Genomic DNA, 27,961 nt, shown 5'->3' with positions numbered 1-27,961 from the left:
ATCCAACTGACGTACGTTTCAATGACATCATCTAATCCACTATTGTTTACCTATTTTCATTTATTTGAACTTTATTGTTAGAATAGCTCTATTTAAATAGTTTGATTCAGTGGCAGTGCGTGGGTAAAATCACAAAAAAAAATATCCATCTCTATAAGCAGTTATTCATAGCCTATACACGTGCAATTGTATGGCCATGACTGGAAGACCGCAATCACACACACATTGTGGTTGAATAAACTCCTTCACACATTTGCGTCCTCATGATGGAAAGAAAGAAAACTGCCTCCAATATTCTAGCACTATTTTTATACAAATCAACTATTTTTATAACCTACAGCAGCAACTTAAGATAAAACAAAAATCTATTTGGTCAAATCAGCGTAGCACTACTAACTTTATACTACATTATGTAGTAGGCTACTATGTATGTGTTAGCCAAAATAGATGGTCTAGCCATACTGAAACAGAGTGGTACTGTTTTGCAACATTAAATTATCATACCTTGTAGAGATTCAGCCAACTGTGAAATGAAAGGAAAATTAAGAAAACTAAGGACACATTCTTAATTATGCTTTTTTTATAGGTCACATTTTTCAGGGAAGATTGGCATTCCTTGGCTTACATGAAAGCACACTGGTTTGATTGTTTTCTAACATGCAATCACAAGGAAGTAGATACAACTGAGTGTTTGATTTCCATTGTTACTTTGTCCATTTATTCATTATAGCCAGTCATAAATTAATCAGAGAAAGATACATTGATTTATTTATCATTGATTTATGCAACTTGAAATGTGATGTTAAATTAATATATATCATTGATTAATAATAGATAAGGGTAATTGGTTAGTTAGTTCTTGTTTTCATACCTAGCTTGTTTAGTCTGGTTGAATTGAACCCTGGACCATATTCCTCATGACTCTTTGTTAAGGAAGGTGAAAACACAACAATCACACCATGTGATCTGCACCAAATAACCAAACCGTGGTCTGTGTGAACAAGATTTTCTTGAGCCGCTTCCAAATAAACCCTGGGGTGATTTGTCAAGTGAAAATGCAGTCAGACTAAAACGCAAATGCCACCCAAAATTGCTGTGTTTTGTTGATTGAATCCTCTACTTATTGTGGGATTAGTAGGGCAATTGTCAACATTGTTACTCCATTTCCCAAAAAGTTGGGATGCTGTGTAAAATAAAAATTTAAAAACATAATGCAATGATGTTCAAATCATTTAGATTGTATATTCAGTAGACAATGGTACAAGGAGAATATATCCAATTATGATGCCAGCAACATGTTTCAAAGAAGCTGGGACAGGGTCAACAATAGACAGGAAAAGTTGTGAAATGCAAAAAAAATAACATCCCAGAGAGGTTGAGTCTTTTAGAAGTAAAGATGGGAGGGGTCTTTGAGAGACTGCACAGGCAAATAGAGCAACCATTTAATAATAACGTTTCTCAACATAAAATTGCTAAGAGTTTGGGGATCTCATCATCTACATTACATAATATCATTTAAAGATTCCGAGAACCCAGAGAAATCTCTGTACGCAACTTTTCGACTGCATATTACCAGCTCGATTAGGCTCTACACTCCTCGCCTCGGTTAATTTTCCTTAACAACTCAACACCAACACTTTTTTAAACAACCTACATAACCCCTCTATCTCGATTAATTATTAATTGTCGGCTATAATACCACAAGGACTGACTCAAGAGTAGCCTACTGTACACAAGGCAGTGATTATACTGGTAGTAGAAATTAACCTATTTCAATTCAAGGACTCCTGGGACAGACCCGCAAAGACGCGCTGTTCTCATCTCATAAAACCATTCTCTGACAGTGGACGGCTAACAGCAGAACAGCTTTTTTTGCTTTGTTGCACACTTTGAGTCACTCTTGTCTAATCAGAGGTCTTTCGTTTTTTCACGTCAACTTTTGGTGTCACCTCAGCTTGCTTGGAGCCTCGATGGAGCAGATACAAAAAATAGTACCAGGTACTATCTTAACTTTTGGCCAGTGGAAAAGCAAAAAAGGCGAGCTGTGTAGAGCCGAGTCAAGCTGGTACCATGCTGTGGAAAAGCTCCCAAAGCGAATAGAGTCGAGGCGAGGTGTGTAGAGTCGAGCCAGAACCATGCAGTGGAAAAGCGTCTTTAGATGGCTATGATCTTTGGGCCTTCAGGTGGCCCTGCATTAAAAACCGACATGATTCTGTAGTGGAAATTACTGAATGGGCTCAGGAACACTTCCGAACACCACTGTCCGTGAACACAGTTTGTCGCTGCATCCACATATGAACGTTAAAACATTACCATACAAATCAGAAAATATATATAAAAAAGACCCAGAAACACTGTCGCCTTCTCTGGGCCCACAGCGTTCTCTGGGCCATCTTATTTAAGACAGACTGAGGCGAAGTGGAAAACTATCCAGTGGTCGGATGAATCAATATTTGAAAGTATTTTTGGGAATCATGGATTCCGCATCCTCCAGGCTAAAGAGGAGAGGGACCATTTGGCTTGTTATCAGCGCACAGTTCAAAAGCCAGAATCCGTGATGGTATGGGGGTGTATTAGTGCACATTGCATGAGTGACTTGCACATCTGTGAAGGCACAATTACTGCTGAACAATATACCCTGTGTGTTTTGGAGTAACATATGCTATCATCCAGACAATGTATTTTTCATGGAAAAAACACATTCTCCATGTATTACAATAGGATGGCTCAGTAGTAAAGAGTCTCAGTGCTAAACTGGCCTGCAAGTCTAGACCTGTCACCCATTGAAAACATTTGGCACATTATGAAATGAAAAATATGACAAAGGAGACCCCAAACTGTTGAGCAGCTGAAATCCTATATCCAGTAAGAATGGGAATACATTTCACTTTCAACACTTTAGAAATTGGTCTCTTCAGTTCCCAAACGTTTAATAAAAGAAGAGGAGATGCAACACAGTGGTCAACATTATCTTGTCCCAACTATTTGTGAAAAATGTTGCTGGCATCAAATTCAAAATGTGCATGTAATTTTCGCAAAACAATAACATTTCACAGTTTCAAGATTTGATATGTTGTCTCTGTACTATTTTCAATTAAATGTAGGGATACATTTTTTGCACATCATTGCATTCTGTTTTTATTTGCATTTTACACAGCATCACACATTTTTGGAAAGGGAGTTGTATAATTTATTTAGTTTAACCAAGTGTTTTAAATAGTGCTTGGCTAAATGTTTTACATTAAAGCTTCAGTAATAGCATATCTAATTTCAATTGCAAACATCACTGATCATCCCATAAAGAGACATCTATTTTCATGTTTTACCAATTCCCCATGCTCAACATATGAAAGGTGAGTGTACAGTTGCATCATAGCTTTCAAAACAGGCCTGCTTTTTGTTGTCAGTGACTCCCCTTTCAACTAAATAATACACACATATTAACCTGCACTATTCGGTAACAGAAAGATATTTAAATTAGCAACCATTGCTAGGTAACTGTTGACTAAGAACATCACTGCAAAGAATGCTAAATAAAATAAATATATAAGTCTGACAATTTAGCTTGTAACAATACAGAAAATTCAGAAAACAAGCTACATAACAATGGCACCAATTTATTGCGTAGCTTGCTATCCAGTACTTTATTTGTAAATCGGGAGGTCCCGGAACACATTGGGGCCACAGAGATAGAATAAGATAAGTCATGTGCATCAGACTGGATCTGTAAAAAGTAGGTGCCTGAACAAACTGAGGAACATCTGAGAGGTGCTAGATCTTGTTCCAGTCGTTTCCGTAGGATCCGGCTCAATTTAACCACTGCTGCTGTTCTACTATTGGTCTCAGTACAAGAAGTAGTGGTACAGTTCAGTTAACCAGTGGTGTGGGTTCAGCTGGTCATGTGAGTCTTTTCCAGTAGTTTATTTCGCCAAGGGCAGTAACATCAGTTACTATATCATTAGCTACAAGGTTAATCAGTGTGACATCCAGATTGTTCAGTATCATAAGCTGTTTCTCTCTCGCCCATCAAAGAAAATATTACTTTACAATTGTTATTGCCCTGGAGTCCAGGTCAGTGAGTTGCTCTTGCTGTATTCATGACATTGCCCACTCCACTCAATAAAAGGTGGGAATCTTAAGAATGAAAGGAATTGACTCAAATAAGCAATTGAGAACATCAAAGCCAGGTACCTACAGTTAGACATTTTCTTTGCAAATGTTGAGTTAGTGTGTGATTTACTTTTAGAAAATGTTTGTATTATAACTGTACCTATCTATTTGAAATTCCTCCTGTACAACTGAAATGAGTCCTTTAATTTCCTTATTCAACACTGCAAAATGTTTATGGCAAGGTAGCCTATAAAAAAAGGAGGTGTTGGTTAAATCTTTTGTTTCCTACTCATGTAATACACGACAGACTTGTCTGAATTGACTATAAACTATACATTCAACATTTAGAACTCAATTGTAATTGTGTTGATTTTTACATCAAATGAGAGAGTATTACTATTAATATGGCAATAAAGGCAGACTATTCAAAGTTGCATGTGATGAGCTTTTCATGGCTAGGTTGTGATAATAAACAGTTGCCAAAAATGTTATGTAAGATGTGTCAATTCATTCATGTTGGTCATCAAAAACTTAAATTGCACAGACATTTTGATGTAGGCGTACTTTGGTTTAGTAATTGTCTACAATTAAATGTTTACTAAAGCAGTGTAATTTCTTGTCTAATCCTTTTATTTCGGCTGTAATTTGCTCTGTTCCTTAATTTATCTTTGTCATATGCCTATTTATTTCTTAAAGTTTTAATATTATCTAATTACGATGGGACTCATTGAAGCAGACCATCACCATTTCTATTACATATCCGAATTAACGGGACGAAACTGTGGGATCAGTTGGTGTGAACGTTTTACTTCCGTTTTAACCAAGTTTGTTTTACCTCGATTATCTGTCTTATATTCCATTAGTAGAGTGTTAAGAAACCAAGGGATAACATGCAGAACATGCAGGTCTCATGTTGTCATGGCAATCCCCTTGTGATAGCTAACTAGATTGTTAATTGAGTAAAACAAATGTGGGAGTGTTCTATAGCAAGCCAAGCAAAGTCCTACACGACAGCACACACACACCCATCGTTACTATGAGAACTAGCATAACCATGTTAGCAAATGACTGCTGTCTAAGCACACACACAAATCCCTTGCAACATGCTGTTTTGAACCGTCAATATTCCTGAAGTACTTTTAGCATTTAAGTATACAGGGTGAACAAAGCTTAAGGATACTTTTCTGATAATTCTAGTGAGTGATCTGGTGTGGGATCTGAAGTGAACATATATCAGAATTAGGCTGCTTGTTTAACACAGCTCATTTTGGCCCCTTGATCACCAGAGTTGTCCATTAATCTGCTTGCTTTCCTGATTGGTTGCCGCACTTGAAATCAGAGGATCCTCTTATAGGCTGTGAATGGGAGGTATGCTGAGAGCAGCCCTATCTGATCATGTAACGTTTCCTCTACGGCAAGTGTCAGTAACCTATGCGTCCTATGTTTTTACGGCAAATATAGAAATGTAGGACTCATATTGTTGGTTACTGACACAATATTGTTTGTTGCTTTGACCAAGGCCTTTTACTCTAATTGCTCCAATAAGTTGCACTGGATAAGATTGCCTGCTAAAGGACTGAAATGTAAATGTAATTCATTCTACTGGACAGGTGATCCTCCCCACTGTATGCTGTAGCTTCATTAAAGTTAAGTACTCCATCCTGTGGTAATCTGGCCAAACTCTTAAGAATGGTACATAAACTAGACACTGTGGTCTTAAAGAGGTTATCCAAGCACTTACATGGCTACCATTTTACCATAGCTCATGCTCAACCTCAACAAAACTGCAGAAGATAGGGAAATGCTTTTTCAAAAAGAAAGATCTTACTGGAATGAGATACATAAAACTATTTATATCTCTTGCCCCATTTAGCCCCATTCTCAGTGTGAGCGTCTCAAATTAATCCCCTTATTGCACATAGCATGAAATAGCCTGCTAAAGCAATGGTAAAATATGACTGAGGAAAGGGAGAGAGAGGGAGAAAGGGACAGAAGACATATAGATCTGAGGGGAGATTTTAGAGGTCTTAGAGGAGATTGGGGGGGGGGGTGGAGGTATGAGGGGAGATGAAGGGTGAGACCTTGGGTTCTGGTGAAGGAAGGGTGTAAACAATATATTTTTTTTATTTGTCAACTCCTGTAATATAAGACACAGACATGGCCACACACACACACAAATACACACACAGGCACATTTGTCTTTCTATCCTTGTAGGGACCCTAACCTAACCCTGACCTAGAAATCTGTTACTTATTCCCTAAATCTAACCTAACCCTAACCTGACATTCATCCCTAAACTAACCTAGCCCTAATGCCTAACCCTAACTCTGAAACTAACTGCTAATAACTTCTTTGCTCAATTGTAGGTCTAAACTTTAACTGGTAATTGCATTTTCCATTATGAGAATAAAACCTTGTGGGGCCAATTTATCAGATTTCAATATCTTTGAGGGGACTTAAGGTCTCCATTTGTATACATAGGTGTGGCCCACCCAGAGTATACACTGCTTGTCAGAATGTTTGTGTTCCTGGTCTTTCAGAATGTGGTAATGGGACAGAAGAAATAATATCATCAGAATGTACATCTTTACATCAGCATGACTTTGATCACCTTGGTCAATTAATACGTTAATTTGCATAACTATTTAACTCAAATTATTATAATAATTAAAAATCTATACAAACCTTTGTAGTGAAATCTCTTATGGCCACATTTGTTGCCACAATAAGATTAATTTAACAAATGTATGTTTTATAGTTAAATCACTTTCACAGAACCTAAAAAACAGCAGTATGTCGAGAGAGGAGAAAGTAAGGAGTGGGTGGAAGGAAGGACAGAAGGAAGGAAGGAGAGAGGGAGGGAGAGAAAGAGAGGCAGATCAATTTAAAAAGAGAAAGAGGACAGATCAATGTAAAGAGAGAAAGTGGACGGAGAGAGGTGGTGTGAGGGTGCAGAGAGAGATTTAATGGGTGGGTGAGAGGCCTAGAGAGAACGACAGCAGGCTTCTTAAATGAAGTCATTACCCAGGAGAAAGGGATTGAGATAGTGAAGGAGAAGGCCAATAGGGAGCTCTGATGCACTCTTAGAATTAGTGGTGAATCATGGAACCCCTGGAGATCCTGAAGTCATTGGTTTAGCCTACTGGTTTCTTAACAGGGTTCTTGAAGGAACCATTTATTGTTCAATATAGCAAAGTGTTTATGGAGGAACTCTGGAGTGGAGGGGGGGCGTAGTAGGAGGCGTGGAAATAAGATGTATTTTTCTCTCCAATTAGATATCTCACATACATAGGATGTGATTGGTGTGGGTGTGGGGGTAAGATTTACAAGTGGAATAAGGATTTTTTGTTTGAGAGAAGTATATGAGTAAGGATTGGTCAGGATTTGTCAACCAGATACAGTGTGGAAAATGGTACGCCACAAGGTAGTGTGATCAGCCCTTTTCTATTTTAATTATGATTAATGATGTGTTTTCCCAGGTTTAATCAGGCATAAGGACGTCGTTGTTTGCAGATGATGGGGCCATATGGAAGAAGTGTTGAAATGTGCAGTCTTTTGTTCAGGAATTGCAGGAAGCAATTGAAGTGGTAGAGAGATGGGCATTGGCCTGGGGTTTAAGGTTCTCAATTTCTAAGATGCAGACCATGTTTGTTATAAGGAGAAAGGTGGGGGAAGAGGTGCAGCTAAAATTGTATGGGTAGCGCTTGGAGAGTGTACAGGAATTCAGATTTCTTGCGGTTGTTTTGGAGCCTAAAATGACCTGGGTTGGGCATGTAGAAAGGGTGGTCGGGTAGTGTAAGAAGTTGTTAAATGTGTTGCAGTGCTTGATGGGACTGGAGTGGAGGGTGGCTTCTCTTTGAAAACAATGTATGTGGCCTTGATAAGATCTACTATTGACTATGGGAGTGTTGTATACCGGTCGGCAGCTAGGTCAATGTTGGCCAAATTGGATGTGGTTGAAGCACAAGCACTCAGTTTGTGCGTAGTGGGGCTTTTAGGTCATCATCAGTTGCAGCGTTGCAGGTGGAAATGGGGGAGTTGCCACTAGAGCTCAGGAGACAACAGTTGAAGTTGAATTATTGTGTTAACCTTCAGGGTCATGGGGTATCTCACCCAGCGAAAAGGGTGCTACAAGCATGCTGGGAACATGAACAGGGTCAGATTGAAAGTTTTGCTTGGGTAGGTGAGGCAAATAGGTCTTTTTGGAATGGAGTTCAGTCCTACGGTAGCTTTGCCAGCAAGTCTGCCATGGATGTTACTGTGTCCTGTAGTAGACCTACAGTTATTGGATGTTACTGTGTCCTGTAGTAGACCTACAGTTATTGGATGTTACTGTGTCCTGTAGTAGACCTACAGTTATTTGATGTTACTGTGTCCTGTAGTAGACCTACAGTTATTGGATGTTACTGTGTCCTGTAGTAGACCTACAGTTATTGGATGTTACTGTGTCCTGTAGTAGACCTACAGTTATTGGATGTTACTGTGTCCTGTAGTAGACCTACAGTTATTGGATGTTACTGTGTCCTGTAGTAGACCTACAGTTATTGGATTTCACTGTGTCCTATAGTAGACCTACAGTTATTGGATGTTACTGTGTCCTGTAGTAGACCTACAGTTATTGGATGTTACTGTGTCCTGTAGTAGACCTACAGTTATTGGATGTTACTGTGTCGTGTAGTAGACCTACAGTTATTGGATGTTACTGTGTCCTGTAGTAGACCTACAGTTATTGGATGTTACTGTGTCCTGTAGTAGACCTACAGTTATTTGATGTTACTGTGTCCTGTAGTAGACCTACAGTTATTGGATGTTACTGTGTCCTGTAGTAGACCTACAGTTATTGGATGTTACTGTGTCCTGTAGTAGACCAACAGTTATTGGATGTTACTGTGTCCTGTAGTAGACCTACAGTTATTGGATTGTACTGTGTCCTATAGTAGACCTACAGTTATTGGATGTTACTGTGTCCTGTAGTAGACCTACAGTTATTGGATGTTACTGTGTCCTGCAGTAGACCTACAGTTATTGGATGTTACTGTGTCCTGTAGTAGACCTACAGTTATTGGATGTTACTGTGTCCTGTAGTAGACCTACAGTTATTTGATGTTACTGTGTCCTGTAGTAGACCTACAGTTATTGGATGTTACTATGTCCTGTAGTAGACCTACAGTTATTGGATGTTACTGTGTCCTGTAGTAGACCTACAGTTATTGGATGTTACTGTGTCCTGTAGTAGACCTACAGTTGTTGGATGTTACTGTGTCCTTTAGTAGACCTACAGTTATTGGATGTTACTGTGTCCTGTAGTAGATCTACAGTTATTGGATGTTACTGTGTCCTGTAGTAGACCTACAGTTATTGGATGTTACTGTGTCCTGTAGTAGACCTACAGTTATTGGATGTTACTGTGTCCTGTAGTAGACCTACAGTTATTGGATGTTACTGTGTCCTGTAGTAGACTTACAGTTATTGGATGTTACTGTGTCCTGTAGTAGACCTACAGTTGTTGGATGTTACTGTGTCCTGTAGTAGACCTACAGTTGTTGGATGTTACTGTGTCCTGTAGTAGACCTACAGTTATTGGATTTTACTGTGTCCTGTAGTAGACCTACAGTTATTGGATGTTACTGTGTCCTGTATTAGACCTACAGTTATTGGATGTTACTGTGTCCTGTAGTAGACCTACAGTTATTGGATGTTACTGTGTCCTGTAGTAGACCCACAGTTATTGGATGTTACTGTGTCCTGTAGTAGACCCACAGTTATTGGATGTTACTGTGTCCTGTAGTAGACCTACAGTTATTGGATGTTACTGTGTCCTGTAGTAGACCTACAGTTATTGGATTTTACTGTGTCCTGTAGTAGACCTACAGTTATTGGATGTTACTGTGTCCTGTAGTAGACCTACAGTTATTGGATGTTACTGTGTCCTGTAGTAGACCTACAGTTATTGGATGTTACTGTGTCCTGTAGTAGACCTACAGTTATTGGATGTTACTGTGTCCTGTAGTAGACCTACAGTTGGTGGATGTTACTGTGTCCTGTAGTAGACCTACAGTTGTTGGATGTTACTGTGTCCTGTAGTAGACCTACAGTTGTTGGATGTTACTGTGTCCTGTAGTAGACCTACAGTTATTGGATGTTACTGTGTCCTGTAGTAGACCTACAGTTATTGGATGTTACTGTGTCGTGTAGTAGACCTACAGTTATTGGATGTTACTGTGTCCTGTAGTAGACCTACAGTTATTGGATGTTACTGTGTCCTGTAGTAGACCTACAGTTATTGGATGTTACTGTGTCCTGTAGTAGACCTACAGTTGTTGGATGTTACTGTGTCCTGTAGTAGACCTACAGTTGTTGGATGTTACTGTGTCCTGTAGTAGACCTACAGTTATTGGATGTTACTGTGTCCTGTAGTAGCCCTACAGTTGTTGGATTTAGTCCATGAGGATAGGGAAGGGATTGATCCGGCACACATCTTTTCAGGCAGGTTGTGGTCGATGTGTAGTACGTGCTTATCTACACACATCGGTCAAAAGGCCCAAGCACGGGTCAGACCGGTGCATCGTTTAGTGAAAAGAGCAGTGGTAGGGAAGTCAGGAGATCCGGCGATCCGTCTATCTGGTCATCCGGCGATGTTCACGTGGAGATAATAGTTTCAAGTTTCAAGTTTTATTTGTCAAATGCACCGAACAACACAGCGTCATCCAGCACACTGAAATTCTTGTGACATGGCACCCGACACCTACGTAGTTAGAGTTAAGAAGAAGAGTATATTAGTAAAAATATAACTAGACAGAAATGTATTATAAAATAAAGCAACAATATACATAATACTGTACACTAGCAGCAGTTTAAAACAAAAGAGTACTGTAAACCAGCAGCAATCTGGGTAATATTATTGATATAGCAGCAATTTGGTGTTTGAACATTAAGGTATGGCAAGTATAACAGTAATATACATAACAGTGTAAACTAGCAGCAATTGGTAGATTTATTGATTATTATAGATATACAGATCTGGAAAAAATTAAGAGACCACTGCACCTTTTTCTTTCCTTTCCAAAAAAGTCGAAAAAAAGTCTTAATTTTAACCGTTCTGTTCCTCAATCGAAACATAGAAAATGTTGCAATGGTCTCTTAATTCTTTCTGGAGCGGTATATGAGTTCAATAAGCTTATGAATGGTGGAAAATGTACATACAGCAAAAATATAGCAAGAGGATAAAGTAATAATATACATAGCACTGTACATAGCAGCAGTTTAAAAAGAGTACTGTAACATAGCAGCAATCTTGGTAGTATTGAATATTATAGATATGGCATGTATGGCAATAATATACATAAAAATGTAAACTAGCATACATTTTGAAAGAGTAGGATGGGGGATTATGAACAGTATGGTAGGAGCATTGAGTATTATAGATACTTATGAGTGTAATATGCCTATGAATGGTACATGCAAATTAATATTCTAATGCCCATTAAAAGTACCTGAAAGGACATCAGAGCATATGGAATGTTCGTGTGTGATCAGTATTATCATGGATAGGTGTTGCTGGTTGAGGAGCCTTATGGCCTGAGGGAAGAATCTGTTTTTGAGTCTGGTGCGTGCCCCGATGCTCTAGTAGCGTCTAGCAGATGGCAAAAAGACATAGCCTGGGTGGCTGTGATCTTTGATGATGTGATCTTTGATTCCTCAGGCATTGTGTATGGTAGATGCCTTGCACGGAGGGGAGATGGCAACCGATGATGCGCTTCACAGACTTTACCACCCTCTGGAGGGACTTGAGGTCTGCAGCGGAGCATCTTTCGTATCAGGCAGTAATGCAGCCTGAGAGGATGCTTTCAATGGTGCACCTGAAGAAGTTGGTGAGAGGTTTTACCGACATGCCAAATTTCTTGTGTCTCCTCAGGAAGTATAGTCGTTTTTGGGCAGTTTTCACAGTGAGGTAACCTTTGATGAACGCACCAAGAAACTTGAATTTGTAGACTGTCTTCACTTCAGCTTCATCGATGTGTATGCGGGCATGACCCCCCCTCTGCTGCTTCCTGAAGTCTATGATCATCTCTTTAGTCTGATGTTGTGAGAGAGGTTGTTGTCCTGGCACCATGTATCCAGTTTCTTTACCTCCTCTCTGTTAGCAGTCTCATCGTTGTCAGAGGTGAGACCCAGGATGGTAGTGAGGAGGATGTTGGAGCTGTGTGTGGCCACGCAATCATGCGTGAACAGGGCGTACAGGAGGGGACTGAGTACACAGCCCTGTGGGGCTCCAGTTCTCAGGGTCAGTGCAGAGGAGGTAAGGTTGCCCATTCTCACCACCTGGGGTCTGCTTGTCAGGAAGTCCAGGATCCAATTTCAGAGGGAGGTGTTAAGTCCCAGGAGGTTCTAGTCGGGCTAACAAGTTGATTTCAATGTCATTGCTTAGGTCCAGTCTCCTTGTTTAAGATCATACATATAGGTGACATGAATAAGGTATCGAGAAACGTTTTTGGAAAAATACGACTTCAGTTTCACCTAGTGAATACAATATTATCATGGGTATTATTAACAATATCATTGATTCAACCACTAGGTTTTGGGTGAAATTACTACACTGGTCATGAAAAAATAACATTAACAAAACTCATAGTTTAGTCACTGTAACAATCAAAGTCTTCACATTAGGCCAAACTCTTGCTGTCAGTGGTGGGCCGTGCATTTTAAACCTAGGCCTTCAGCACTATTTTCCTGCAATTGAATAATGCCATACAACAAACAAAAAACTTTAATATCCTGGCAATAGACTTCTACTCCTTTCTAGTCCCTAAAGATTGAAGTAGTGTGTGGCATACATACATATGGATGTTTTACATCCCATAATACCATTTATGTCCAGAGATCTGAAAATTGAATCTGCAAGGCTGAAGCTTCTCTGCCAATTCCGCTGTCCTTTTTTAATTGAAATTCTTATCATCTAGAACCGGCCTGACAGTCTGAATTAGTGACTACACACACAATAAAATAATTAAATCTATTCCAGGTATTTCTTTTTTCTCTCTCAGTTCATTCTTCAGTGAACCTCAGAATCCTGACTGATGTAGCATTTCTGCATTGTGCCTCTCTGAGCCTGGCCAATCAGCCCTTATAGAACAGTACAGGAGCCTTGAGGTAGGCAAAGCTCAAGCTCCAGTTGATTACAGCTCGACAAACCATTCTTTAAGAGTGAATTGAAGCAATGGCAAGTCAACAAATTTACTTGGCAATTACTCTGCTTGTTAACATCTTAATAGCCTTGTGGCAAGTAAGTCACAGCTTGAGAAATCATAGCTTTAAACCCTGTGCTATGAAAAACTACTCACAATGAATACTCTAACTTCATCCTCAAGGTTACTTTCGGTATGATTGGATGATAGCACTGTTGTCTAGTTTGTCTGTCAGAGCGTGATGACAGTGTTTGGTTCATATGGTATTTTGACAGTTTTTTGGCTGTTTCCAATTTTGACATATTGGAGGTTGGCTTGGGTGTGTGTGTGTGTGTGTGTGTGCGTGCATACTCTATGTGTTCACAGTGATACAATTATTAATTTGAGGATTTTACAAAAGGATTTATAGATGCAAATAGATCTAACCCTACCAACTTGAGGTTCAATTGCCTACTGGTGTGTTAAAGCCATAAAGCATTTTACACTTTTATATGATTTCCTTTTCATCCGTCCCATGATGAGTTCCAATGCAACGACTGTGCTGTAAGGTATTAGCTAGCCCACTATTACTCTTCAATAAACTCCAACATGGATTGCTTTGTATCATTGCCCGCAGTTCCCCTTGAGAACAGCAACATCTTTTTGATATAAAAGATATATCATCAAACGATCTTGTCAAAGGAAAATACTTGTACTAATTACTTGACATCCCCAATTTCCTTCATTTGATTATTAGTGGAAATCCTGTTCTCCGGCACACAACCACAACACAGAGTCACCAACAGAAGTTGAGACAAGGCAGTCATGTCTGACACCCAATCCACTAACCCTGGACATCTCATCTTCATCTGCTTATCCGGTATCGGGTCGCGGGGACAGCAGCTCCAGCTGGGGACCCCAAACTTCCCTTTCGCGAGCCACATTTGCCAGCTCTGACTGGGGGATCCCGAGGTGTTCCCAGGCCAGTGTCGAAATATAATCTCTCCACCTAGTCCTGGGCCTACCTCGAGGTCTCCTCCCAGCTGGACATGCCTGGAACACCTCCCTAGGGAGACGTCCTGGGGGCTTTCTTACCAGATGCCTGAAGCACCTCAACTGGCTCCTTTCGATGCAAAGGAGCAGCGGCTCTACTCCAAGTTCCTCATGAATGGCTGAGCTTCTCACCCTATCCCTAAGGGAGAAGCCAGCCACCCTTCTGAAAAAACTTATTTCAGCCACTTGTACTTGCGATCTTGTTCTTTCGGTCATGACCCAGCCTTCATGACCATAGGTGAGGGGAGGAACGAAAATTGACCGGTATATCGAGAGCTTTGCCTTAAGGCTCAGCTCTCTTTTTAAAGCGAATGCAATACCGCCCCCGCTGCTCCGATTCTCCGGCCAATCTACCGCTCCATTGTCCCCTCACTCATTGACCCCAAGATACTTGAACTCCTTTACTTGGGGTAACGCCTCATTCCCTACTCAGTGGAGGCATTCCATCGGTTTCCTGCTGAGAACCATGGCCTCAGATTTAGAGGTACTAATCCTCATCCCAACCGCTTCGCACTTGGCTGCGAACCGGTCCAGTGAGTGCTGAAGATCACAGACCGATGATGCCATCAGGACCACATCATCCGCAAAAAGCAGCGATGAGATCCCCAGCCCACCGAACTGCAACCCCTCCCCACCCCGACTACGCCTCGATATCCTGTCCATAAAAGTTACAAACAGGATTGGTGACAAAGCACAGCTCTGGCGGAGGCCAACCCCCACCTGGAACGAGTCCGACTTACTACTGAGAACCCGAACACAGCTCTCACTTTAGACGTACAGGGATTGGATAGCCCTCAGAAGGGACCTCCTCACCCCATACTCCCGCAGCACCTCCCACAGTATCTCCGGGGGACCCGGTCATACGCCTTCTCCAGATCCACAAAACACATGTAGACTGGATGGGCATATTCCCAGGCCCCCTCCAGGATCCTTACAAGAGTAAAGAGCTGGTCGGTTGTTCCGCGACCAGGATGGAATCCACATTGTTCCTTTTTAATCGGAGGTTCGACTATCTGCCGAACCCTCCTTTCCAGTACCTTTGAATAGACTTTCCCAGGGAGGCTGAGATGTGTGATACCCCTGTAATTGGCACACACCCTCTGGTCCCCCTTTTTGGACAGGGGAACCACCACCCCGGTCCGCCACTCCTTAGGCACTTTCCCCGACTCCCACGCAATGTTGAAGAGGCGTGTCATCCAAGACATCCCCTCCACACCCAAAGCTTTCAACATTTCTGGACTAATCTCGTCAATCCCCAGAGCTTTGCCACTGTGGAGCTGTTTGACTACCTCAGTGACTTCTGCCATGGAGATGGACGATGCTTCCCCATCAGCCTCCAGCTCTGCCTCCACTATAGAGGGCGTGTTAGTGGGATTTAGGAGTTCCTCAAAGTGTTCCTTCCATCGCCCAATTACCTCCTCAGTTGAGGTCAACAGTGTCCCATCCTTACTGTACACAGCTTGGATAGTTCCCCGTTTTCCCCTCCTGAAGTGGCGGACGGTTTTCCAGAAACACCTTGGTGCCGACTGAAAGTCCTTCTCCATGGCTTCCCCAAACTCCTCCCACACCCACTGTTTTGCCTCTTTCACAGCAGAGGTCGCAGCCCTTCGGGTCTGTCGGTACACTGCAACCGTCTCCGGAGTCCTCCGGGATTACATATCCCGGGAAGGCCTCCTTCTTCAGTCAGACGGCTTCCTTGACCACCGGTGTCCACCAGGGTGTTCGAGGGTTACCGCCCCTTGATGCACCTAAGACTTTTAGAACACAGCTCCCCGCTGCAGCTTCGGCAATGGAGGCTTTGAACATCGACCACTCAGGTTCAATGCCCCCAACCTCCACAGGGATGCCAGAAAAGCTCAGCCGGAGGTGTGAGTTGAAGATCTTTCGGACGGGGGCCTCCTCCAGACGTTCCCAGTTCACCCACACTACCTGTTGGGGCATCAGTTTGACACGTGCTGCTTACCTGAACATTGTTGCAGACCAGGTACACCCCTTCACGGCAATGATATTCCCTGATGGCAGTGGCCTGTTTCAGCAGGATAATGCACCCTGCCACATTGCACACATTGTTCAGGAGTGGTTTGAGGTACATGACGAAGAGTTCAAGGTGTTTCTCCAGATGTCAATCTGATTGAGCATCTGTGGGATGTGCTGGACCAAGTTTTGATCCACAACATGTTTGATCCACGGTGGCTCCACCTCACATCTTACTGGACTTGCAAGGATCTGCTGAAATGTCTTGGTGCCAGAAACCACAGGTCACCTTCACGGATCAGGGAGGACCAACATCATATTAGGAAGGTGGTCATAATGTTTTGGCTCATCAGTATATACATCATTACTTTTTGGTGTTATTAATAGCAATACCTACTCTATGTCAGTGAGTGATCAGGACTGGAGAGGGATGAGTATGTGTCTGTTTTTGTGTGCCTGTGTTGTGTCTCTGTGTGTTTGTCTCTGTGTGAAAATAGCATGCTGTGTTCATGCGCTTTCTGTCCGGTAGTGTGTGGTGAGGATGATGACAGTAAAACGCTCTTGGTAGTTGGGTGAGGACGATGACAGGGAAAATAATAGTTTCCTGGCTCTCTGCTGTATGGAGTGGAATGCTAAACGAGGACGATTCTTCACAGAAAACACTCTTACTTTTAGCGCCTCTGAGCTTGTCCCTTTGATCAATTTCATGGAAACACCCATTATCAGAGTGGGGCGCTTTCACCAGAGCGAGTGGTGGATCGAAGCCTGCGCGCAGCTCACCCTGCAGCCGCAGAAATAACATTGGCATTGTGAAATTCTATTTAGATGTGATTCGTTTGGCTTGGTGGAGGCTAAATGAGGCATTCTACCCTTAAATCAGCTGTGTGTGTGTGTGTTTGTGTGTTTGTGTGTCTGTGTGTTGCTGTGATTCATACATCACGGCCTGTTTCACACAGAGACACTAATGGCATATATAACGGCAGAAAGGAATGTGTACAGTTAACAGCTGCGTGGAAGTAATTTTTTGTGTTTGTGTGCATGCGTGAAAGCAGACATGTGTATGTGTGTGTGTCAGTGTATAATGTAGTTACATACATGTAGGTTCTGAATGTGGGTGGGACATATGCGTCCACTCGTGGGATAAAATGCCATAAATATGGTTCAACTGTGGAGAATTTATGAGAGGCACTATGGGTGCAAGGGTGTAGAGAAAATGGAAATATTAAGATACAGCGGCTACATAAGCTCTGCTGTTACAGCATATTGAAACTGCTTCCTGCCACTTGAGTTCCCATAAGTCATTATGTAGAGTGATTCTATTAAAGATCTGACTAGAGACCATTTTTATCCACATCAAGGCCCTTATGTTGTCCATTATGCTTGTGTTTCACACAATGGGAGAAAACATGCTTTGCTGCTAAAATTTCAGTTTACAGTGTTATAAAATGCATTTTACCAAGACTAATCAGATCAGCATGTTTGGCTTTCTTGGGTTCTCTATGGGTCTATTTACATGTATTTACAATAGTTTCAGATAGACTGTGTTACGGTTGAAGAGGCTGGACACATGCGCAGAGTGGTTGCAAAACATTATTTTAATAGTGGCTTGCAAAACAACCAAAACAAAGGCATGCCATAACTGTACACAAGGCATAAACCAGCGCACAAGGCATAAAGAATGATCCACACAGGGTGCGGACAAACTCAACTAATATGGGGTCCCCAAATTGAGGCTTCCTCTAAATGATGTACAGCTGTCTCTAATTGGGAAAAGGAACAAGCACAGAAATGCCTAGAGGCCTCTCCTCTGCCAGGTCCTGACTATGGCCCCCAGTCCAGTGCAGATATGGCTTGGGGCATCCTCATAGCCAGGACCTGAAAGACTGAAAAGGTTTTTTATCAAATTTGCATTGGCTGTACATTTTCTCAATGAGCGATATAAAATCAATTATAAATGAAGTCCATAACACAACAAAATGTGGAGAAAGTGAAGGGTTCTAAATATTTTCCAAAGGCACTGTATGTGTGCTAAAGACTGTAGAAAATGATACCAGATGTCACAGTAAATGTGACTGAAATATCCAGCAGTGAAAAATCCATACACACACTCAGGAGACAACATTAGCCTTCTGTAGGCTTTGAACTACAGAGGAGGAAAGCTGGAAGAAAGGACATGGCTTTACAGGATGACAGTCCAACAAAAGGCTAGCGCTTTTCTTGGTACGCTTGGTACGCTGACCCCTGAATCTTACCTCCTGTGTAAGTTGAAGAGAAGTGGGGGCTACAGGTGCTGCCTTCTCATCACCCCATTGTTTCTGGAATTTTCCTGCACATCAGAAAATAATCATTATTATTTATTGTACCTGTGAGGCACATTTGCAATCATTTAGTCATGTGTGGAAGGTGGGGGAAAGGTTAGAAGAAAGGGAGGGGGCAGTGGGCCAGGTCCAAATCCGTGCTGACCTTAGCATGTGTTCACCAGTGTCAGCAGCTGTAACCACAGAGTAGTATGTTTTCCATTTCTTTCATACTGAGTAATTATTATATGACAACACGGCGTGCCACAGCGTTAGTAGTCTGAACTGCTCTGTGAGTCTATCAAGGCGTATTCTACTCATCGACAGTCTCACACAGAAACCTCTGCTTCCCCTGCCTACACATGGACCCCCCACTTAATGGGTGAATCAGTGCACAAAGTATAACAGGCTAAAAGAGCTGAAGCATAGTGAGCCTCAGTCTGCTTCTCTGGACCTTCCGTCTCCCATTGATGAGAGATTTGAAGGAAGCTCTAAAATGGTCTTTTGACAACCCACTCCTGCATGCTCTTCTCCTCAGGCACTTTGGGTGAATAAAGGAAAGGCTTTAAGGTTTAGGATGAGTCACCAACCTCCCTTCTACCTCCCCCCTCCACACACCCGTACATGAACGCCTTGTTGCACTGTGCACGGCAGTCTCTTTAGTGAGCTGTTTTTGCTTGATGCACTCCTGGTAATAAGATGAATGAACCCAGGTGTTCTTTTGATGAGATCCCCCTTGTACCACATTCAACAGTATCTTGAGAGAGGGCCAGACTGTCCCTATGTTGTTTGCGTGTGTTACACGTGTAAGAAACTGTATTGAGAATATCATTAAAAACAAGGAAGAGAGAAGTTGACTGTGAAGAGAAGAAAAAAGTTTACGGCTTCATTTTAGTTCCCTGCTATTTGTCTGACAGGTTTGTGGTTGATAGATTGTCACAACAGTCTGAACAACATGCCCTTCAGAGCACTGAATAGCCTTGTGTCCCAACACTGCTTTTTTATTATTTGTTTTCTGCCAACACTTCTATTGGAAGGCATGTTTAGGGGGCCACAAAACAATAAGCAGCTGGACACACATTTTACAATGGATACAAATGACACAGCTCACAGTGTGAGTTTAGCTTTGGGTTTTACAGCTGATCCTTTTCATAAGCTCACCATGAAAATATTATTGAAGTTAGTACAGTAAATATGAAAAAAAATACAGTGGTATGTAATACTTAAGCATTTCACAGCAATGTTTGTGCTTGTTATTAACTGTGTATGTGACAATATGCAAAATGATTGTGTGTTCAAATATCTGTAGTAGTAAATGGCATTAACTTTTTGACCATTTTGACATAAATCAAAGTGCAAATGTAGACACAAAGGTTTACATTAGGTAGGAATGATTTCAGTCCATGGAAAAGTGAATGGACAGCTCCCTGGTTCTGAAATCCTCCTGATATGGCCCATGATGCTGAAATGGCTTGTTTAAGAAATCCTGCTAAAATGGCACATGGTGCTGATGTGGAAAGGTCTAGGGTGTTGAAATAGCTCCAGCCCTGTATGAACTGCCAAACAGCCTGCAATATCTATGTGCTCAGCCTGATTTCTATGTGTTGAATTATTGCACTTGCTCAAGCTGTCTAGTTGGTTTGAGGTTGCGGTGGCCTTGTCTTTTACCTGCTGGGGTAGAGCTCACAGTGAAGATGTCAAACATTTGTGAGAGCTGCCAAGAGATGTTTAACATCATTAGAAAAGATCACACTGGATTAAGTTCAAGTACATAGTCAGGCTGTCATTCATGCATGCTTGGATACACGCACACTCAGTCTTCTACGTCTCTATGTGCACAGATTTCCTTTCAAAGACAGTAACCCCCAAGAAAACACATGAAGCTGAAAACAAATGTGTGTCTTTCTTTACTTATGTTCATACTCAAATAAAACAACTGAGCGATCAGTGGTGAGTAGTAACGCATTACATTTACTCAAGTAAATTCTTTGAAATGTACTCTTTTATACAGGTGCTAAAATGTACACTTATTTCTGGATGAGGGACTGAATAATTATTTACTTAAGGAGTAGGGACATTTATGATGTATTTAGGATATTTTATTATATATCTCATATAATTTGTCATTTGAGCAATTCACCTTCTTAACCATGAGCTAAAATAAGATGTTACTTTTATTAAACCAGACAGGTTATTTATAGCAGTGACTTTGGGGAAATGTTCATGGGGGGAACAGGAGCAATTACATTTAACTGTTTTGCTCTGTGACAGAACAACAAACTGTTATTCCCATATTTATTTAATTTTAATTTATATATTTGGGTAAGATATACAACAGAACAATCAATATGGCATACTTAAATTATATGATTGCTATTTTTTTTTTTTTAAAGAAATGGGTACAACAGTCACAATCATCCATCTCTCCATATGTGAAAGGTCCTACAGTGCAAATCAAATCAGTGTTTGAAGGAGCCATTTCAATGGGGTGATCACTACTACTCCCATGTAACCCTCCATCTTAACTTTTGACCTTGAGGCCTGGTTTAATTTCAACCCTCTAATCAGGGTCTGGTTTAGAACCAGTACACTGTGTGGGTGCAATTAACGATGAGGTTGGACAGAAAACCAGCAGCCTAACTCTGACCATTTAGGGTAACACTTGAAATTACTTTTTTAAACTAGTTTTCTGTCTGGATACCTTTTTACATACACTTTGTTTCTAATGAGGGTTCCTTTTACTTGAGCCTTTCTAAGTAACAGTACTTTTACTTAAGTACATATTTTCAGGACTCTACCCACCATTGTCAGGGCTGCTTTCACAGACATAGACTGAGACAAAAAAATCAAGCTCAATGGAGAACACAAACCCAGCCCTGAGCGTTAAGACTATAGATGTCTCATGAATAGACACAGGCTGTACCCAAGTTTTGGACTTGATTTGCTAAAACACAAAATGTATCTCAGGAGAGGGAAATATATATCATCCACATAGCAGTTCATAATTTGTAGACGTCCATAGTCATATCTAATCGTATTGAGAGTCCTACTTTAGAAATGTGTGGAACTCATCATATAAACACAAGGGATGTTGTATTTGAAAATAATTAACTCCTGATGTTTTTTTCCAGGGTTCCTATGGGGAGTCCTAAACCGGCGACACAGACTGGATACAGAGGCGGAGGAATGGGTGAAGGAGGAGGTCAGAGGCTGGCCAACCAGGAGAGCCATAGGCCGATGCAACAGTTCGGCGCAGGTCTGGGTCAGGGTCAGGGGATAGGTGGTGATCCCAGTCAGCTCGGTGAGCACGCCTCCAGGCGGAACCTTCAGGTGGACTTCAGTGGCTCTGGGAGGCGGACGGGTCGCTCTTCCTCGGTGTCTCCAGACCGGGGGATCACCCCCACCTCGCCCTACTCTGTGCCCCAGATCGCCCCCATGCCAGTCAGCAAGCTGTGCCCCCTCTGCTCCACCACGGAGCTGACCAATCCCCCGGCCATGCCGAACTACAACACCTGCACTCAGTGCCGCTCCACTGTCTGCAACCAGTGTGGCTTCAACCCCAACCCCCACCTCACTGAGGTAAGCAGCAAGCATGCTGCCTGGGACACAACGAGAGGTGTCAGCAGAGGTGTTGAAAGTACAAAGCAAAAGTACTCGGCTGTGTTCACCAGTTTTTAATTAAGACCTACTGTAAATGACCAGGTAAAGGGAGTTCAAAACTAACTAGTGATCACTGCAATGAAAAGGAGTGAAAAATGATCAATCCAGGTCACTGGATAGTTCTGAACTCACTTTACCTGTTCTGGAACTTCCCAAAACTGGTGAACATAGTGTACTTAGTCTTTATAATTTCTATAGCTCTGGGTGTCGATCCAGAGAACTATCTACTAAAAAGTGCACATTTTGCTTTTATAGTTAGCCACAAAAACAGGCACATATTTTTATATCTACTGTAGGTACATTGTTATCTAGAATCTAGTCACTATTAAGCAGGTAAGCCCAGCCATACCCCAATCTCTGGGTCCCAGACGTAGAAACGATTGCGGCAGAGCATTCTGTCAGCTGCGTCCCGCCAGGCCGTCTTAGTGTCTCAGTCGGTCTCACTCCCTGGCTCATCAGCCTCTGTTTTGACAGCAGCCATTGGCAGGAGAATGACAGTGGTGGCCATCTCTCTGTCCTTCCCTTGGATGTGCGGGAAGGCTGGCGACACAGAGCAGGCGAGTTTCAGAGAGGAAATGAGGAAGGAGATGCTATGGGTTATTTTTTGCCACAAGAATGCGTAAGAAAAGCTGCAAGTGCCACAGAGCCACGGAGCCAACACCAGCGCACAGTTGAGAGGAGTTCTGGTCGGCCTGCCATCATGTCTTGTAAGGGTCATTAAGGTGGTTTATCCTGGAAATGGGACCGGAGAGAGAATGTCAGAGAGGGAGGGAGGGAGAGAGTGAAGGAAAGATGGCAGGTAGAGATAGCGGGGGGGGGCAGAGCTTGTTTGTTCATTGAACATGTACAATGTATTTTTGGTTAGTGATATGTTCTGTACAGTATTTGTTTAGGTCATGTTAGTGAAATGTACTGTACATATGGATCATATCCTCATTTTAGTGAAATGTACTGTACATATGGGTCATATCCTCATTTTAGTGATATGTCCTGTACATATGGGTCATATCCTCATTTTAGTGATATGTCCTGTACATATGGGTCTTATCCTCATGTTAGTGAAATGTACTGTACATATGGGTCATATCCTCATGTTAGTGAAATGTACTGTACATATGGGTCATATCCTCATGTTAGTGAAATGTACTGTACATATGGGTACATATCCTCATGTTAGTGAAATGTACTGTACATATGGGTCATACAGTGCCTTGCGAAAGTATTCGGCCCCCTTGAACTTTTCGACCTTTTGCCACATTTCAGGCCTCAAACATAAAGATATAAAACTGTAATTTTTTGTGAAGAATCAACAACAAGTGGGACACAATTATGAAGTGGAACGAAAATCATAGGATATTTCAAACCTTTTTAACAAATAAAAAACTGAAAAATTGGGCGTGCAGTGCAGCAAACTCTCCAGAAGTTCAGTGAGGATCTCTGAATGATCCACTGTTGACCTAAATGACTAATGATGATAAATAGAATCCACCTGTGTGTAATCAAGTCTCCGTATAAATGCACCTGCTCTGTGATAGTCTCAGAGGTCCGTTTAAAGCGCAGAGAGCATCATGAAGAACAGGGAACACACCAGGCAGGTCCGAGATACTGTTGTCGAGAAGTTTAAAGCCGGATTTGGATACAAAAAGATTTCCCAAGCCTTAAACATCCCAAGGAGCACTGTGCAAGCGATAATATTGAAATGGAAGGAGTATCAGACCACTGCAAATCTACGAAGACCTGGCCGTTCCTCTAAACTTTCAGCTCATACAAGGAGAAGACTGATCTACAGCTGAGGTGGGAGACTCTGTCCATAGGACAACAATCAGTCGTATACTGCACAAATCTGGCCTTTATGGAAGAGTGGCAAGAAGAAAGCCATTTCTTAAAGATATCCATAAAAAGTGTCATTTAAAGTTTGCCACAAGCCACCTGGGAGACACACCAAACATGTGGAAGAAGGTGCTCTGGTCAGATGAAACCAAAATTGAACTTTTTGGCAACAATGCAAAGCGTTATGTTTGGCGTAAAAGCAACACAGCTCATCACCCTGAACACACCATCCCCACTGTCAAACATGGTGGTGGCAGCATCATGGTTTGGGCCTGCTTTTCTTCAGCAGGGACAGGGAAGATGGTTAAAATTGATGGGAAGATGGATGGAGCCAAATACAGGACCATTCTGGAAGAAAACCTGATGGAGTCTGCAAAAGACCTGAGACTGGGACGGAGATTTGTCTTCCAACAAGACAATGATCCAAAACATAAAGCAAAATTTACAATGGAATGGTTCACAAATAAACATATACAGGTGTTAGAATGGCCAAGTCAAAGTCCAGACCTGAATCCCATCGAGAATCTGTGGAAAGAACTGAAAACTGCTGTTCACAAACGCTCTCCATCCAACCTCACTGAGCTCGAGCTGTTTTGCAAGGAGGAATGCGAAAAAGATTTCAGCCTCTCGATGTGCAAAACTGATAGAGACATACCCCAAGCGACTTACAGCTGTAATCGCAGCATAGGTGGCGCTACAAAGTATTAACTTAAGGGGGCTGAATGATTTTGCACGCCCAATTTTTCTGTTTTTTATTTGTTAAAAAGGTTTGAAATATCCAATACATTTCGTTCCACTTCATGATTGTGTCCCACTTGTTGTTGATTCTTCACAAAAAATTACAGCTTAATATCTTTATGTTTGAAGCCTGAAATGTGACAAAAGGTCGAAAAGTTCAAGGGGGCCGAATACTTTCGCAAGGCACTGTATCCTCATGTTAGTGATATGTACTGTACATATGGGTACATATCCTCATGTTAGTGAAATGTACTGTACATATGGGTCATATCCTCATGTTAGTGAAATGTACTGTACATATGGGTCATATCCTCATAATGACAGAATCTCTTCTGAATCCCAAATGGACCCATTTTCTCTCCCCCTCACCATTCCATTTCAATCAATCAATCAATCAATCAAATTTTATTTGTAAAGCGCCTTACAACAGCCAAAAGGTGCACAAGGCACTTTCCATTAAAAGCTTCAGTAGACAACAGAATATAAAAAATATTAAAACATATAAAAATATAAGATAAATGAAGAAAATGTATATATACATATATATATATACACATACACCCGCATACACATATACACACACATACACACACATACATTTGCACATTCACACATATTTTTGCATTTCCCAAAGCTGAGGGAGTGAAAATGATCATGGGTGAAGGGACTAATTAGGCCCATCAGTGTCCCCTTCCAACAAGTGTGCAAAGTTGCAGCCTCCTCAAGTAAGTGGAATCCTATCAGGAACCACTTTATTTTTGAGCTTGTGTAATTTCACATTAAGACATAAGACTGGATAGGCATGCCTAATGACATGACTAGAGCATTTGTTAATGAGTAATTGCAAGACTTGAAATGAAACAAAATACCTCCTAAATGTAATGTTCATTTGTTATTGATGTTTTTTTCCACTAAAACAATAGGAGGGATTGGTTCATTTGAATGTCCTGCTTTTGTCATTTATTAAAAGTAGAAAAATGGAATCACATTGTTTACATCACAAGTGTGTCCTGAAGTTGGAAGTCACTATTCACTGGATGTCACTCTCACTTTCATTACAAAATATGATTCTGTAATTCTCTGCACTCTGACCAAGGGTGTAAGCCTGAGGGACTGGTTTGGGGGTCAAGAACCTATAGATTTTCACTACACCTCTATTCTGTCAGATCATTTTGACAAGCAAATCCTTTGTAGAATTTAAAATCCTGATGTGGCCCTAGAGACAAAAACATTGCCCCCCCTGTTTTATGGTGTAGAGTATAGGGTGTATGGTATAATGTATTGGGTGTAGTTTAATAGGTGATGGGTGCAGAGCGTTGGTTGTATAGTGTTGGGTTAGGATGTAGAGTAAACAGTGTTTGGTGTAGGTTGTTGGGTCTAGAGTATGGGGCATGAGCAAGCTATATTTTTAGTGGTTTTTAGATGCCCACTCTTGCATCTAAAAACTAAATCTAAAGTATGTACAAATGATTATGGACTTTATGTTGTAGTAACTGCTCTTTCAAGGATGCACATTTCAAGTTTGCCCATCCCTGGTGTAGGTTATAGAGTGTAGGGTACAAGATATAGGGTTTAGAGTGTAATGTATACTGAATAGGGCAGAGGGTGTAGGGTATAGCGTGTAGATAATAGGGTGTAGTGAAAGTGGTGTAGAGTATGGAGATAGGGTTTACGGTGTAGATTATAGGGTGTAGGGTTTACGGTGTAGAGTATAGGGGGTAGGGTTTACGGTGTAGAGTATAGGGGGTAGGGTTTACGGTGTAGAGTATAGGGGGTAGGGTTTACGGTGTAGAGTATAGGGGGCAGGGTTTACGGTGTAGAGTATAGGGGGTAGGGTTTACGGTGTAGAGTATAGGGGGTAGGGTTTACGGTGTAGAGTATAGGGTGTAGGGTTTACGGTGTAGAGTATAAGGGGTATGGTTTACGGTGTAGAGCATAGGGTGTGGGGTTTACGGTGTAGATTATAGGGTGTAGGGTTTACGGTGTAGAGTATAGGGGGTAGGGTTTACGGTGTGGAGTATAGGGGGTAGGGTTTACGGTGTAGATTATAGGGTGTAGGGTTTACGGTGTAGAGTATAGGGGGTAGGGTTTACGGTGTGGAGTATAGGGGGTAGGGTTTACGGTGTGGAGTATAGGGGGTAGGGTTTACGGTGTAGAGTATAGGGGGTAGGGTTTACGGTGTGGAGTATAGGGGGTAGGGTTTACGGTGTAGATTATAGGGTGTAGGGTTTACGGTGTAGAGCATAGGGTGTAGGGTATACAGTGTAGGATATAGGGTGTAGGGTGTACAGTGTGGGGGTAAAGGGTAAAGGGTGTAGCATATAGGGTGTAGGATATAAGGTGTAGGATATACGGTGTAGGGTATAGGGTATATGGTGAATGTCTGGAGGTGTTCTTAGGTGTAATGGAAGGGTCAGTAGAAATGAAAGAAGGAAAGAGGACATAGTCAAACCTCATTACTAAGGTGCACAGAGGATGAAGAGTTGTAGAAATAGGGAACCAGGAACAAGGGGAAAGCACAATGGAAAAGATAAAAAAAGAGGGAGAGGATTGAGAGGAAAGACTGATGTGGTAAAAGAGAAGAACAATATTTAAAATGGAGGGGTTAGATATGAAGGAAAAGAAGAGGATGAAGATGAAGTGTAGAATCAAATAGGAGTAAAATCCAGTCTTAACTTTCCCCAGCCAACTAGAATCCCCCAGTGTTCCCTCTGTATGGATGTAGGGGGCATAACCTGCATTCCTTCAACTAGAGTTCCCCAGTGTTCCCTCTGTATGGATGTAGGGGACATAACCTGCATTCCTTCAACTAGAGTTCCCCAGTGTTCCTTCTGTATGGATGTAGGGGACATAATCTGCATTCCTTCAATTAGAGTTCCCCAGTGTTCCCTCTGTATGGATGTAGGGGACATAATCTGCATTCCTTCAACTAGAGTTCCCCAGTGTTCCCTCTGTATGGATGTAGGGGACATAACCTGCATTCCTTCAACTAGAGTTCCCCAGTGTTCCTCTCTGTATGGATGTAGGGGACCTAACCTGCATGGATGTAGGGACTTTTACCACATGGATGTAGGGGACATAATCTGAATTCCTTCAACTAGAGTTCCCCAGTGTTCCTTCTGTATGGATGTAGG

At 41.8% G+C, this 27,961-nt stretch overlaps 1 protein-coding gene across 4 annotated transcripts in view; it reads left to right on the top strand.

Moving 5' to 3' along the window:
- bsna (bassoon presynaptic cytomatrix protein a) overlaps window positions 1–27,961 on the top strand; it is a 211,151-nt gene that overhangs the window by 8,279 nt on the left and 174,911 nt on the right. For all 4 annotated transcript variants that reach the window (XM_020051929.3, XM_020051926.3, XM_020051925.3 and 1 more), the window contains exon 2: window positions 21,731–22,178. In XM_020051929.3, coding sequence (XP_019907488.3) covers window positions 21,731–22,178 — 448 coding nt within the window. The remainder of the gene's footprint in view (window positions 1–21,730; window positions 22,179–27,961) is intronic.

Source organism: Esox lucius, chromosome 12, assembly GCF_011004845.1.
Source record: "Esox lucius isolate fEsoLuc1 chromosome 12, fEsoLuc1.pri, whole genome shotgun sequence".
NCBI lineage: Eukaryota > Metazoa > Chordata > Actinopteri > Esociformes > Esocidae > Esox > Esox lucius.
The sequence above is the reverse complement of the archived record's forward strand: the minus strand, read 5'-3'. Positions and strand labels throughout refer to the sequence as shown.